The 16,705-nt window shown below is 38.7% G+C and overlaps 1 protein-coding gene across 1 annotated transcript; it reads right to left on the bottom strand.

The window, feature by feature from the left end:
* Window positions 1–1,613: 1,613 nt before the first annotated feature.
* Window positions 1,614–12,078, bottom strand: gda (guanine deaminase). The gene is made up of 14 exons (XM_050051678.1): window positions 11,732–12,078; window positions 10,994–11,082; window positions 10,710–10,881; window positions 10,402–10,489; window positions 8,032–8,137; window positions 7,001–7,028; window positions 6,799–6,906; window positions 6,388–6,495; window positions 6,207–6,304; window positions 5,944–6,011; window positions 4,690–4,836; window positions 4,328–4,446; window positions 4,199–4,226; window positions 1,614–4,104 (listed from the first exon to the last, which is right to left on the bottom strand). Exons 1-14 carry the CDS (start codon window positions 11,858–11,860, stop codon window positions 4,028–4,030), a joined length of 1,365 nt encoding a protein of 454 aa, XP_049907635.1. The 5' UTR covers window positions 11,861–12,078; the 3' UTR covers window positions 1,614–4,027.
* Between the last annotated feature and the right edge of the window lie 4,627 nt (window positions 12,079–16,705).

A 16,705-nucleotide genomic window follows, 5' to 3' on the forward strand; every position in this document is an offset into this window, starting at 1 on the left:
AAAATAGATGTCATAAAGTTGTTGGTTAAAATGCAAATTAAAAAAAACTTGAGCAATGCTGCAAAATAATGACAGGCAAACATCATAATTCAACAGAAAGAATCAGTTTAACATTTGAGGAAGGCAAGACATTTATAAAAAAAAGACAGTGCTACAGCTAATGAACATGACTAAACTTATGGAAAATACAGATGCAGTAGTTTAGTTTAGTTTAGTTTAGTTTATACTTACACTTGATATGGACATCACAGTAGCATTAGAAATGTACATTTATGCACAAGAACCAGATGTCCTGTGTTAAGTGTTTGTTGTGAAATGCCTATTTGCAACACCTGTTCACAGGATACCTTTTTTTTTTTTAAAGAAGAAAATTGGAATATTGAAACGAAAAGAAAATACTTCCACAAACACATACACAGAATTAAAAGAAAACATCAAGAAATCAATTTACAAACCACATCCACAAATACCACAAATACTTCACCAAAGATACATCCACAAATAAACACATAGAATACATCCAAGTATCCATACACCAACGTACAAAATACTGGTGTGTCTACTGTGACATTAAGTGTACCCAGTGAGCACCATCTAGGATATCGACTGTGATTTCTGGTTCAAAACTGGTTAATAATCACTACACATATCACTATGCAAAAATTGTATATATTGTATATATATTATATCTTATCAGATGGCACATTGAAATGTGTCTTAATGATGAAAATGCATGCATTTATCATGTAAATACATATAAATTGTATTGTCAGTAATATGAGTCAATAAGTTAATGGCTGTGCTTGATCCAATTTAAAGGTCAACCATAGACCTTTTCATTGGCCCCCTTGCCCTTTGGCTGGGGTCATCTGCACTCTTTGACCCGGGCCTGTTTCTGGCACAGCTTGGCGTGGCATGGAGCTTCTAAACTGATAATGGAAACTCAAATTGGCGCAGCACGGCTTGACTCGGCGCATCCAAAAGTGACAGTGGAAAAGGCCTACTACACACAGATACATCAAAACAATTTCTTGTTTTAACCCACAACAGAAACTAAATTGACACTGAATGGAGTGAAAATGGACATGGGATTGGAGATGTGAGATATCTGATATATTTAATGCACAATGTCCCCCTCCAGTGGCCGAGACTGAAACCATGACCTCTCCTCAGTGAACATTCTGCCATGGTGTATTTGAAGTGGAGCAGAGGTCTTGATGTCAGTGGGACATGACAATAGCCATTTTCATGCCTCTCTTCTGCCATCTCACCTTCTCAGCTGTCTGGCCCAGATGGTGAGGATCATCTATTAAAGGAGCTGCAGGCTGCTCTGTTAGCGGGCTGGAAGGGTCAGTTTGTAAATCCAAAGCTTTTAACTGCAGCCTGGGTTCTTGATTAGTAGCTGTTTGTTTAAAAGAATACACAAAGATTGAAACAGACTTAGTATTATCTATTTCAGTCTTCCATGATGTGATACCTTAAAGAGTACAAATAGCACCTTTGACATGTACAATTTGGTGTCATAGAGTGAAATTGGCTTTATTGCAGTACAAAAAGTCAACTTGTCTTAAATACATTCTAATTTATCAGACAAACACACATTCAGCAATCAGTCTGTTTGATTTCCCTTCATTTATTAACATTCATAAAACAGGATGTAATGGTAACATAAATACATGAGTTAATTTTAGTAGAGCGACACATAAAATCAACAACCTCAGTAGTAAAACTATTAATTAATGAGCAAACCTGAGGTTAGTATGACACAACTGTATCAAAAATAATTCTGGTAATAAGGCACCAGGTTGGGTGTAATATCATTTTTCACTGAGTCAAATCAGGGCGTGGATTCTGAGGTAAAGCGTCAACACTTCTAAAGGTTCAAACAAACAATAAACAGACAACAGTTTGTATTATAAGTTTCACCACACTGGGTGAGTCACACTGAAACTCAGAGAACATCGCAAAATACTTTTGTGTCTTTGTGAGTGGAGTGTACCTTGTAAAACCTGAATGACTTATAACTCCAATTAATCCTAGTCTCCTGATCACAAAGCATTATCCAGCTACACAAGCATGAAAATGACATCACCAAGCCACTAACGATAATCAGGTCAGGCAGTGCAGCTACACTGAGCACAAGGCCTCACGGCACCTAAGTCCGACGTCATTGTGTCACTGAAGTTTACAGATAATTGTCCAGTTCAAATTTCTTGAGGAACCTATTATGCTTTTACTTTTTTCTGTCACATATTTATAATTTTACAATGTCAGATGTATATATTAAAAGTGGCTTAAGTTTTAAATAATGAGGTATACGTATGTAAAAGTAATGCCTGCAAGTGTCAGACCGCTCTGAAGCCTGAGGTGTTTTTAAAAAAAAAAATCTATTTCTAACTGAATTTTCCACTTCTGAGACAAGGTGACATCAACTCATGACAGATTTCCTCATGGTCATATGCTCCAGTCACACTACTGCAAGTGTTAACATTACATACATGTAGCTACATGCTAGCGTCAGTGAAACATGCAGTCCTTATTGCCGATGTTGTTAATTTCTTCCTGATTTTGGATTGTTGTTGTTAAGGTTTTGTTTTAGAAGCTTTTATGGGGATTTGTCATGATAGAAAGTGCCGCTATGCTCAGCTGCAGTGATTCCCCGCCTGTAATAACAATGCAGAGATGCCATGTATGTGTAGAGACAACTGGATACAGCATGGGAGACGGATATTTATACTTGGAAGTTAATGTACTTTTAAAAAAAATATCTGCTGATTTATGTCTCTTTTATGAAAAAGTCTTTATGAGCCCTGTGGCATCACGTGACGGATCCAGAAGTTGTAATTACATGATTTGGCCACTGAGTCAAATTGGCTTCCTGGCCCAGCTCTGTTCCTGGGGGCTTGGGCATAGATGTATTAAGAGACCTGGATACAGCATTGGATGTGCACCCCGTTCACTCGCATGACGCCAAAAAAGCTCAACTTCTGCAGTATGAAATTACCCAGATCTTCTGCATGTTCTGCAGTGTTTTCAGACCAAGTGGATCAAATCTAGACAGTGAAATGTAATTTCACGAAGGTTATGATGCTCTAAAAAATGTATCCACTGATTTACAGACGTCTCTATCTCAACGTCACCTTACACTTACGTTGAGATAGGTGTCTCTATCTCAACGTAAGTGTAAGGTGACTAACCCAGTTGTTGTAATTCAACATTTGGCCAATATGTAAAATTGGCCTCAAAGCCCAGCCCTGTTCATGGTGGCCTGTGAGACAAATAAAGCGCAGATATTCCATATCTACATTTTTATACCCAAAATCACTGACCAATCAGAGCAGACTGGACTTTCTGGGGAGGAGGGGGCTTAAAGAGACAGGCGCTAAAATGGAGCATTGTAGACAGAGGGAGAATACAGGTATAATCAGGAGGACAGTATGAGTATGAGTATGAAAATAAAGTGTTTTTTGAACATTAAATAATGCAAACACGTTCTAGTAAAACCCAAAATTACAACTATGAAACTGAAAATGAGTGTAATAGGCACCCTTTAAGTTAGCAGTTTAGCTTAATATAACAAAACATCTACCACAATGTGTACATAAAGAAAAAAATGACTTGTTAATCAGCAAAGTGCTGTCGGCAGATAGTATGTTCAAAGCACTTAATAAGTCCCTTATTTCATGTTTTAAAGTCCAGTAATTTCTCTTAAAGACTTAAAGGACGGACTGGATTTGAGCTCAGCTGATCACAGTCTTATTTGACCCTCACTGAACCTTATAAATAGTATGTCACATATTCTGGCATCTGGATTTAACAGTAAAATGTTTATGGTCCCTATGACCCAGCCATGGGTAAGATAGAAAATAGATGGATGCCTTGGATGCTTATGGGGATGATTCATTTTCTACTTACAGTGGTACCAGCTGATCATTCTTGTGCTGCACATATTATATCTCTCAAATGTACATGTATTTTGGTAGTTGACATCATCTTCAAACTGCATGACATTCCCAGGGCCTTGAGTTTACTCTGTTGTTGGCTCTGTGAATGGTACCACCCTTCTCCCAGCCACAAATACCTCCACTATGTTACGATCATCACCTGTCAAAGAAGAAAAAGAGACAACCTTAAAGTAAGTGGTAAGTGGCACATAAGTCTGAAAAGTTTGGACCAAAAAACTGAAACTGACACTCACCCAAATTCAGGAACTTTTCCAAAATAATCTAAAAATGAAGCGAGGATAAATTAGCATTACACTGAAATCAAATGTTATGCTTTTATTAATTTGTGTGCGAATGTATGCAGATTGATTAGGACCAACTACCTTTGGTTCCTCACACTGGATCATGTCAATGGGTCCACCAGGAGCAGCTACATTCACCCTCAGGGCATCAAAGTCTTTGCCCACCTCAAAGTTCCCTGTCTGGTCATCCAGGGACAAAGCTACAGATAAAACGCATCATGAAAGAAACTGTGTAGTCTCTGCCTTCCTTTGAAATTGCAATCAGTCATCCTCAAAAATATCTCGTTCCCAAGGCTACTTGTGTATTGAATCAGGCATTTCTGCTGCAGAGTGACTCAGCGTGGGTAAAGGCACTTAAGTAAGACTGTTGATGGAGAACATGACCAACAAAGAGACAGAACACCTCATGTTTTAAGTGTAACTCCTACACAGTGCCACCATACCTTGGCTGCCTCCCAGTGTGGCCAGTCTGAACACCTCCTCAAAGGTAAGCGTATCATTCTCTGGGTTCTGGATGGTCAAGACTTTAGATATGTCCAGAGCTTTTCTTATAGCATCCAGCATCGAGGCAGAGTAGCCCCCCGCCACATCTGACACCACAAACACAGATCGGATGGGTCAGCAGGATATAAGCAAGCATACGGACACAATTTACAAACAGGTATTGTGGATATTAAAAAGCATTTTCAGATTTCTTCTGTATTGAGGCCTGAAATTAAAAGACAGTCTACATCTGTTGCTTCTTAAACATTCACTTGGACATTTAAACCAGCAAAATCCACACACAGTGATCAACTGGTGGTCAGCTGACCTGCGTGCCAAATATCCCTGCTAACTGTACTCATTAAAGGGATACTTTGCCGATTTTTAGTCAGCTTTGTTTCATACCAGTTGCAAGCACCTAGATCTCCCTGCTCATCTCTCACCTTAAATCTGCCAAATGACAAGTTTAGCGTCGGAGTATAGAAACCCTAACCCAACAAATACCGACTTTCAACTGGAAGAGCGGTGTTTGTGTCCCATAAGATTCTAAAGCCAAACCCTGTTCTTTTTTCCTCAACCTAACCATGTGTTTTTGTTGGCTAAACCCAACCATATGCATTTAAAAAAAATCAATTTGCAATACTGACGTAGGGCATTTAATTTGAAAGATACTGTATGTAAATGTTACATTTCTGTGACAACGGAAGTGTATTTTGAAAGAAGACAAAGCATGTAACAGGCAGAACTTGACACGGCGTCCCAGAACCAACAGACCCAGGGTACCTTACACATGGTATCTGGATACGGAAGGTCCATGACCAAATGTCGATATGTGACGAGGTCAGAGTGAGAATGTGTTGGTCGAGTGCGTTGCCATGCATTCTGGTAATTGTAGGTTTTCTGCCTCTTGACCAAATGCGAATACCAAAGCTCTCTGGTCACCAATTTCAAAAGTATCTGTGTCTTTCTACGGCATAGACAGCCCAGTTTTATGAAAAGGCCATCTTTCCATTAGTGAAATACGTCTTTAAAACACAAAAATGACTGACTGCTGTAAAAGCAGATGCAACAATTTCCTAGGACCTTTCTCACTGCTGCATACAACATCAAAGTCAACATAATTTTTACTTCTTTTTGGGAGTGTAATAAGTTTGTCAAAAATAGTCTGGCTTAAGTTAGAAGTGAAAATGTGCACACAGTTGCTCCGCCCCTACCTGTTCCCAGCCCCAACTTCACTTTGTGTTTCAGGACGTTGCGGACATCCAACATTCCGCTGCACAACCTGGGCAAACACAGAGACAGAGATGATAAAGCTTCTTCTGTTGCAGATATTTTGTATTCAGGCAATTACAGTGCTATGTTTTACTGTATTGCTTAAGTGCTATTTTCTTGTAAAATCGGTGTCATGCAAATCTTCATAGGACTTGGCTCACAGCATTTGTTCACATTTAGTCTTAAGAAACTATCAGAGACTTACGAAATGTTGGAACTGGGACAGTGAGACAAAGAAGCTCCTGTCTCCCTGAACAGAGCCAATTCTTCATCGCTGAGGTAGCAGCCATGGGCCATCACTGTCTGTACATCATCATCATGTTCAGCATTTTTATCAGCATTTATATTTTTCTACTAAATGCAGAAAAGCAGAGATGTGCCCTTACCTTGTCAGTGAGCAGGTTGTATTTGTGATAAACGTCTGTATAAGACTCTGACTCAGGAAACAGCTCCTTCACAAGCTTGATTTCCTCGACATTTTCACTGATGTGACTCTGGAAATGACACGTCATTAAACCGTTGCTGTGAGAGACTCTGGGGTGTCATCTTTGACCAAAGCTGTAGCATTTATTCAGATAGAGCCAGGTGTTGCAGAGCAATCACAGGATAACTAACACCAAAATGTTATGCTGCAGTCCTACTTATTTTTTCATTCTTCCATGTCAGCATCCTGCCTTTGAAAATTGCATGTGTGTGTATTTATTTCTTTGTTCAAAAATCCCAAAGGTCCAACACGAAACAGTCTCTATGGCAACAGTCCCCTGCGGACATAGCCTGGTTTGGTTGCCACAGCTCACCTGAATGTGCAGGTTGTTATTCTTAGCAATTGCTCCCAGCTGTCCTAGCAAGGCTCCTGTGCAGGATAGAGCGAAGCGGGGAGTCACCACTGGCCTTACCAGAGGGTACTGCTCAAAAACAGAGGAGACAGGGGAGTAACCGAGGATTTTAAAATCTTTTTTCTTACATCCTTGAGTTGTTCTGTTAATTGTATTATCTTACCTTTTTGTTCAAGAGCTCTGCGATGAACCTTGAGGGAATAAAACAAGGATTGTTACTCATCTGGTACAGCCACATTTGCAAATATGAAAATGCCCAAACTTTTTCAACTTTCATACAAATTACATCTGGAAGGCATAATGGTACTAAATGTATAAAATTGACAGGTGATTTTATGGGTTTTATGAGTGTAATTGTAATTTCATTATTCTTTGTGTATTCTTTGTAATTTCATTATTCTTTGTGTATTCTTTGTGTTTTCAAATACAAAGAATGTCTAGACCTCTTAAACTCCCACCTAGATACAAAATCCTGCAGGATACGCCAGGTGAAAGAGTTTGAAAACAATGGGTAGGGGCTCTGCTCCCTGCCGCAGACAGAAGGGTGTGAAACACACTGTAAGAGGCGTTCCTCAGGTATAAATGTTTAGGCTTTCCTATGCTCTGGGTCTTTCTTCATTCTGACCGCTCGTGTGATGACTGACCTTTTCTTTGCAAAGAAAATAAAAACCTTGTCGGCCGGCAGGAGTCTCTATTTCATTATTCACCAGCAGCAGAGAATTTCCACAACAATGAGGCAAATATAACTTCAGACTTAAGCACATATTTTCTGTGATGTCCATGTGTGTATTTCAAATATAAAGGAAATACCTATGGCAAGTATCAAATAGTAAAACTATCAAAGTCAGTTACCAGAAACGTCTGTGTTTCTGGTAACGCCACGGAAGACACAAAGTCTTCTTCAGTGTGTTGACACACTGAAGAAGACTTTCTGTCGAAATGTCTGTGTTTCTGGTAATGCCACCCAAGTTGGTTTATTAAATTTACCAAAAGGACATTTGTGAGTGCTGGCTTCTTTCCTTTTTTCTGCTGCTTTTGGCCGTGCACCTATTAAGTGGATTTATTTTGAGAGTGCTTGCTTCTTTCCTACGTGATCAAATACCACTGCTCTCAGTGTCATTTCACTACACTGTATAGCTCGAGCCTACACACACTCTACACATACTGCTACTGTATTAAACAGCTGATACCCACCGACAGGTTTCCTCCCGAGACTCCTGATTGGTCTCTTTGTAATGTTTCACAGAGTTGTTCCTGTCCATACACACTTTGCCCACCAAGGCACGCTGTCCAAAGTCATCTGCAAGAAAGGAGGGTGATGAGTAACAAGAAAATGAATAAACATTAATCCGCTAAACTAAGCCTAGTCAGTTAAACTCACACCGAAGTTGTTAAAGTGGGGCTACATATTCCAACTTTTTTCATATGGCACATTTTGAGCATAAAAAAACACAACACTTCACGTCATGACCATAACAGGATGATGAAATATGAATAAACTATCTGAGAAATGTTGGATATAACTGAGGTACCAGTGACAACCCAGGGATAACTGAGTATTTCATACTGATTTCTCTCAAAAAATCAGTTATTATTTTTCCATGTTGTAGCATCCAAGTGTTAAACCCACACCTAATGAATAGTCTTCAAATTTCTCTGTCAAATTATGATGATTATTCACTAGGTGCAAGGTGAAATTTTAACCTGTTGCCTGCAGCATATCACAACATTCCAGGTCCTTCTTGTGTCAGAGTGAAATCCTGCTGTCACTTACTAGTCCTTGTCTTCTGGTATAGTATGAATGCATGCACAGACACACATACCACATACGTGCATCACATACAGATAGATATATGCATACATGCACAGCCCACAAGTGCACATGCACACTTTTACACAAGCTCCTACACATCAAAAGTCAGCACTTGAACTATCTTCCCAGCTTTATCTTTTAGAATAGACCATGTACGGTTTAAAACATAAATGTCACCACCGATGCACTGTACCAGCTGTTTGCTGAATTGTACTTTATGGGTTGAACCTTTTCTTTTTTTAAAAAAAGTTTCTTAAAGTTCATATTTGGATCAAGTATCACGCAAAGATATTTAAAATCAGTGACTGTGTCACCCCTTTCATCTTTAATGAGAATATAAGTGTTGGCAGGTTGTACGGTGGTTTTAGAGGAGCATATTTTTTGTCTTGTTAACCTCTTGTTTAGACTCAGGCATGACTGATCAAACTAATGTGTGATCCTTTCTAAAGCAATCGTTAGTTTGGCAGCTGCTAACTCATCTGTTTTTCCATGTGTGTATGCAGCATTATCATCTGCATACATTTGCAGTTCCATATCACAATACTGTCAATCTGGAAATCCATTGGTTAAAAAAAAACAAAACAAAAAAACTTTTTTTTTTAATTGCAGAATCTGTCTTGAGAGATTACAATACTGTGGAGAACCATCATTTATATTCAGGCTAAATAATAGGGAGCCCAATACTGACCCTTGTGAAACACCTATTGTGCACTTCATGTTACTGGACAGTGCATCAAAAACTGTAATACATTGCATCCCACAAGATAAATATGAAGAATTCCATTCCAGTGCTCTACATGAAAATACAGTACAGATGGTGTGTGGTTTGGGAGAGAGGGCATGTGAGAGGTGATACACAGTCGTACTAAGTATTTTTAAACTTGTTGATACTGTACATAATCATCAGGTCACTCGGACACTGTGAGAGAGCTTTGTGTAACTGTGACCGAACATTTCCAGTCAAATCAGGCAGAAAATGAGCATATATATCAGAATTCCCTGGGACCTTGAACTCTGGACCTTACAAGATTCTTGCCTGAGAAAATTTAACACATTGCATTTAGTCTGTATATATTTTTTATTTTAAGACCAAACAATAAACTAATAAAGAAGAAATTAGGCATACATTTTAAATATGTGTTGGAAATTCTCAAACATGCATGTGCATACACAAGTATGCTTACGCTGAAAGAAAAACAGCAGCTCAGAACAGGACAAAGTTGAAGGTTCAATGACCCTGATAACACAGAATGACTGCGTAAAGCTGCCAAAGCCAGTGTTCAATTCAGTATGGCTGTATCATTACACATCCATGTGAGTGTGTGTGTGTGTGTGTGTGTGTGTTCAGCATTACATAAGATGACACCATGATGATAAGGACGAGGCGTAAAGGTGAACAAAATAAGTGTGTTTCAGTGGAGACTATAAATAATCAGTAATAGCGATCTTACATATTTTAGGAGCATGTTTACCTAACAATAAATAAATAAATAAATGATAATAATATAAACCAGCATAAACAACAGTTTAGATTATTATTATTTTTATTCTTATTTTCTGGCCAAGACACTTCTAGTGACCTGCAACGGTGCCATTTGACTTAAATTGTCTCCAAACATAGTTTCAGTTTCTAACTTCCCAGTCCACAGTCCACATCAGAGATTGGGCCAATGCTTAAAGACAAGGTTTAGGTTAAAATGCGTGTGTGTGTGTGTGTGTGTGTGTGTGTGTGTGTGTGTAGGGCATCTTACTTGCAATCTGGCCCAACAGCAGCGAGGCATCTGTATGTATGGTAGCAAAGTAACATGCAGTGGTTGTTCCGTTTCTCAGGGTCCTTTTCTGTAAAGCACAGGGATTGTGTTACAGGATTAAGACAACATTCAAACCTATTCCCTCTTCTCGTTACATCGTTAAGCCCCAAACCTGTTCACACCCTTCTCAAATCATAGGTTGTGTGACAATAGAGGGAACCTCACTGAATGTTTTGCAATGCAACTGACAACACCTCAAACTTATGAGACCTGGAACAAAGCCCTGTTTTCTATGCCAGCAAACTCACCACTACTTGAGAGTAGACCCTGTGGGCAAACTCCAAGTCCTTGAAGCGTGACTCTACAGGAAAGGTGTAGGTATTGAGCCACTGCAGTAGGGGCATGTCCAGGGCTGTGCCAGCGTAGCTGTACTGGGATGCATGGATGTGGGTGTCCACCAGTCCTGGCATGAAGAACTCACTGCAGTACAGCAAGCCATGAAAATGTTTTTATGGCATATGCAAGATCTGATATAATATTGATATACTGTTGTAAATGTCTTTATATTCTGAAATTCATTTATTTTACTTACTGTTGTTGCAGCTGTGTGACTTCAGACGGACTGAATCCAAAGGTCTGAGACAGTCTGTCGAGCTCTGTGCCTCTCCCAATGAAAGCAATCTGATGGCAGAATAGAAAACCAGCTAAGAGTTGATGACTTGATCCCCTTACACAAAGGGTATAAGACCTGATGGATAACTTGCGGAGCAAGATACATGTATTCTGAGAGATTCTGTAAAGAGCGCCTGTTTGTGTACCTAAATGTCTTTGAGTTTGCTGGAGTTCTTGCCATATCTCTGATCCACCTCTTTAATAACCAGTGTATAGTTTTCACAATGTCCACATATTGTATTTCATTGATGATAACAACAGAGAATGGACGAGTGCGTACATGCTTGGTTTAAGGATGTTCTATGAATTTTAATCAATTGTGTTTGAAGAGGGCACTTCAGACTGTGATTCAGGTTTTGTTTCAGCTTGCTGTGAGAAAATGTTTAAGTTGCTCAGCAACAGCTGTCATTGAAAGACAATTAGTTAGACAAGTGTTACAGACATGTTTTCATACCGGTTTCAACCGGTTTTTACCATACCAATTATTTTTTTTTACTGTGCCAAATTTAGTCTGTGGCGCAGGTTTAGGAGTAGTTATGAGCTAAATGCATTTATCAAATTACAGATAACATCCAAACACACTTCAAAACCACACAGTTTTAAAAAGCTTCATAAATTAGACCAAAAGCTGTTGTAGATATTTTAGATTCTGACAAACCTTTCCATCTATATCCACTCCCAGGAGCTCATCTTCCAGGATCTGCAGCGCTGTTTGCTGCGTCGAGTGGATGAATGTTCCCCTGTAGACGTGAGCAATTTCGGTGGTGGGTCTATGAGAGTTCGCCATCCTTTTAATAGATCAGTCGGAGTCGCGCAGCAGCAGCAGCGCACCGGGGTTTTGTCCTGGGGGAGCTCCGATCACCACGATGCACCAGGACGCACGACTCCACCTGACTGCAACGCCGCTCTGCAGCCAATGAGAATATAGGGTGTGTGTCTATTTGTGTGTGCTGGTGTTCATCTGACCGTCACGTTGTTTTAGATTAACTATCCACCGGTCAGAGCCCACAAGACTGAGTGATTAACTTAAGTTTCCAGTTTTGCTTTTGTTTTAAAGCTGACATAATAAACCGATGGTTATCAGTCAGTTGCAGGGCGGAACTGGGAGCACCTTTGAACTCTGCCCGTTAATATTTTATCACAGTGACCAAATAGCCTCAGTGACACATGAGTCACAAGGTGCTGCTCCTCACAAGATTTATATGGCAAATAACACGTGGGTCAGATGCAGAAACTGGGTACATGACTGCGTTACCTTCCTGCGCACATTTATGTCAAATATTCTGATCCAAACCTTGTTGCGCAAAATCCAACTTCACATTTATTAAACCTCAAAGAATAAGGGGAGAGTGCTGGTGTTATGGTATGACTGAAATGAATGAAATAAACATCTCAGCAGCCCTGTCTCACCAGTTCAATATTTAGGCAATTCTAATTTTATTAATTTCATATTTGTCATCTTGGAAGATAATACTTCAGTCAGTGTAACAACTGTCATACACCAGGTCTCCTATATGTTCCAAGTAGCTGCAAGAGGACCTGTGGATTCTTTAGTGTGTACCAAATTATAATATTTACAGGTGTTTAATTCCTGTAGGCCTAAACACATGGTCCCTGGAGACCAAAGTGCATTTTGGGTAGTAAGCTGCAGAGAAAGAAGGTTATATGAAAGAGGACATTCTGTACCATCTGACTGTCAAAAGTAACAGCAGCATATTTACCTTCAAACATACAGTATAGGAGGGCACACAAAAGTATATAGACACTTCTGTAAGCACACATACGTGTTCCAGTTGGCTACACTGTTTTGGGTAGTTGCTTGTTCCAGTGTCAGTGCATTTTACCCATGTTTGTCATATAGGTCCTCGTAGTGTTTGAGATGTTTCCTCATAGTCAGTGTAAAGGGGATTACTTTAAAAATGTAGTAAGATACAGATTTACACTGTCAAAATGTAAAAAGTTATGTAAAAATTATAATTACTTAATCAAAGTAATGTAACTAATTGCATTTGTTTTTTTAACAAAGGTTTTAAACTGGACATTTAAGCTGAAAAATGTTCAGACGTAGTCTAAAAGAAGGCACGTAAGCAAAACAAATATATTTAGATGTAAAGCCTTTGAAATCACCAACATTTTCATAAGTAACTGTAATTTTTTTTTTTTTAAATTCCAGTAACTATGACAGACTACAGTTACATTTATTTCTAAAATTACCTGTGTTACTCTGTTACCCGTAACTAGTTACTCTCCAACACTGCTCAAAGCAATCATGAGCACTGTCAGTGTTATGACTGGTTACATGTACAACCCAAATTCCCAAAAGTTGGGATGTTATGTAAAATGCCAATAAATATGAATGGAATGATTGCAAATCCTTTTTGACCTATATACAGTTGAATGACAATATGTTTAATGTTGAAATGGATAAACTTTATTCTTTTTGGTAAATGCACAGTCAGTCTGAATCCGATGCCTGCAACACCTCCCAGACAAGTTGGGATAAGGGCAACAAAAGACTGGGAAAGTTGAGGAGAGCTTAAGACACACCTGCTTGGAACATCCCACAGGTAAACAGGTTAATGTACAGTATCATTATTGGGTATGAAAGTGGCATTCTCGAAAGGCTCAGCTGTTCACAAGCAAGGACAGTGCCAGGTTCACCACTTTGTGAAAAACTGTCAGGGCAAATAGTTCAACAGTTTAAGAACAAGGTTTCTCAACACACAGTTGCAAGAAATTTAGAGATTTCGCCATCTACAATTCATAGTATCATCTAAAGATTCAGAGAATCCAAAGAAAGCTTTACACATAAGATGAAAGGAGGAGCACCATTATTGAATACCCATGATCTTTAAACCTTCAGGCCAATATGACTATATAAATGATGTTACTACATGGGCTTAGGGAACACTTTGGAAAAACATTTATGGTAAACACAGTTCATCGCTGCATCTACAAATGCAAATTTAAAAGTAATTTATCAACAACATCCAGAAACGTGGCTGACTCCTCTGACCCTGAGCTCATCTGAGATGGAATGGCACAAAGTGGAAAAGTGTGCTGTGGCCTGATGAGTCCACATTTCAGATTGTTTTTGGAAATTATGGATGTTATGTCCTCTGGGCTAAAGAGGAAAAGGACCATCCAGACTGTTACTAGTGCAGAGTTCAAAAGCCAGCATCTGTGATTGTATGGAGGAGTGTTAGTGTCCATGGCTCATGGGTAACTTGCTTACCTGTGAAGGCACCATAAACACTGAAAGGTGCATCCAGGTGTAGGAGCAACATATGCTGCCGTCCAGACAACGTCTTTTTCAGGGACGTCCCTGCTTTTTCCACAAAGACAATGCCAAGCCACATTCTGCATGTGTACAGCAACAGCATGGCTTTATAGTAAAAGAGTATGGGTGCTACAGTGGCCTGCCTGCAGACCAGACCTGTCCTCCACTGAAAATGTGTGGCGCATCAAGAAGCACAAGATACCACAACAGTTGTTGAGCAAGTGAAGTCGTTTGTTGAGCCAGAGCAAGAAAGAATCTCAATTTTAAAAACCTAAACAATTAGTGTCTCTAGTTACTAAGCGCTTACTGAGTGTTGTTGAAAGAAAAGGTGATGTAACACAGCGTTAAATACGCCCCTGACCCAACATTTTTTTGAAACATGTTGCAGGCATCAAATTCAGAATGAGGAAAACACAATCAGAAAACACAATTAAGTTTATCAGTTTGAACATTAAATATCTGGTCTTTGTACTTAATTCAATTGATTATAGGTTAAAAAAAGGATTGCATATCATTGCATTCTGTTTTTATTGACGTTTCACACAGTGTCCTAACTTTTATGGAATTGGGGTTGTGATTAAATAACAAAAAATTGTAATCCGTTGCAGTTCTTGTGAAAAAAAATATGTAATTAAATTACAGTTACTAATCAAAATGATGGTGATTACAAAGGGGTAACATCTGCATATATTTGGCTTTTTGGTAAAAAGCTCATTTCAAATAAAACATTCATTCTGTTGCTTTGTGTCTTTTCATCATGCAGGAATACCTTCTTTTGGTATTTCCTACATCTTTTTTTACCTAGTTTAAAACTTCTGTTAGAAAAGTAATCAAATGTGCTAAGTAACATTACCTTTATGAAGTGACTAAAATAGCAACATTACTTATTTCATTTCTAACGGGTAACTAGTGCTCTGTAACATTGCGTCACATTACAAAGGTATCCTTCCCAACATTGAGCACTTAACATTATGTCTTCATAATAATGAGGTAATGATGGAGTGGTTAGCCTATTGCTAATATCCAGGTAATATTTTGTAAGCAGGTAATGATAAAGGTAGTAAATGGGGAGAAAGTGTTGCATAGTGTGATGATAGACCAATTCACAGTACACTGGGTAATTAAAAACAAAAGTAATACAGTAGTTATAGTGCCTTTACAAGCACAACCTAAATCTCCTTTTTGTGCCAGTCCGAAAGTTTCTTTAAAGTTAACAAATATAATTTTATCTGTTAAACAGAGACAGCAGCTTCTAGTCTATAAACCTTTCAGTTGGAACAGATCCAGAATCAACATAAGGTCTGCATGTCGAACGTACAGTCATGAGTGTATAAGCAGAAGAAAGCCATGTGAAACTTCATCAGTGGCATTCATAAAGGGTCATCCCAGGAGTTCATTCATTCCTCCTTCAATCCGTCATGATGTCACATATCCTAATGAGGAAGTAAGGTTTGACATATTGCCACATTGTTTTAAATTTATTAACCCCTCATGATGAATGACTCCATACGCTCACTTTAGATGACCGTGTTACTGCAGGTTACTTAGTTACTGGCAGAGCAAAGGGCAGCTGAAAATAGTGATGGAAAATGAGAAGTTATGCCCAGTCAGCCGCCCAGTGGTAAACAAAAATTTGAAAGGCGTTGGGGATAACTTACTTGAAAAATGTGCAAACTGCACATTTATAAGCCATATTCATAATTCTGAGGAAAATCTATTAGATACTTTTATTGCATTTAATTTTCTTTATTCTAGAGGGGAGTATACAAAGTATAGGTTGAAGACAAGCCCAAAAAAGCTCGCTAAAATTAAAAGAAATATAATTTTTTGTGGTTATACTGAAATGTGTTTTAATATGTAGTTGACCCTCAATAATATGCAGTGAACAAAACATGAAAAGCACTTCTCATCATAATGATGCAATTCAAGTGTCACTAATTACAGCCTCTATTATTACAAAGTTACATCAGCACCTCTCTACAGCAGTTTTAAAAAGACTGAACATGATAACTTTCATGAATGTAGACAGTGCCAGGTCCTGATGTTCTAGCAAAGCCTGAACTTCTGTTTTTAGTGCTGCCGACACTTCAACACCTCTATTAGTTCAATTATTGTGAGAAGAATGGGTTGTGTAGATACACAAATTTTAAATAAATGCACACCATGTACATGTCTTTATTCCATTCTATTCAAATGTGCAGTATACAGTCAGGTCCATAATTATTTGGACAATGATACAGTTGCCGTCATTTTGGCTCTGTACACCAACACAATGGGTTTTAAATGAAACAATGAATACCTGCTTAAAGTGCAGACTCTCAGCTTTCATTTAAGGCTTTTTTCAAAAATGTA

The sequence above is a fragment of the Epinephelus moara genome, chromosome 8 (genome assembly GCF_006386435.1).
Source record: "Epinephelus moara isolate mb chromosome 8, YSFRI_EMoa_1.0, whole genome shotgun sequence".
Lineage (NCBI taxonomy): Eukaryota > Metazoa > Chordata > Actinopteri > Perciformes > Serranidae > Epinephelus > Epinephelus moara.

Bases quoted from the DNA above. Each gene is read 5' to 3' on its own strand.
- gda (XM_050051678.1), bottom strand. From the start codon at position 11,860: ATGGCGAACTCTCATAGACCCACCACCGAAATTGCTCACGTCTACAGG. The intron at 6,496-6,798 runs GTGAGCTGTGGC...TGTCATTTCCAG, and splicing joins ATAACAACCTGCACATTCAG to AGTCACATCAGTGAAAATGT. The intron at 6,305-6,387 runs GTAAGGGCACAT...GATGATGTACAG, and splicing joins ACAACCTGCTCACTGACAAG to ACAGTGATGGCCCATGGCTG.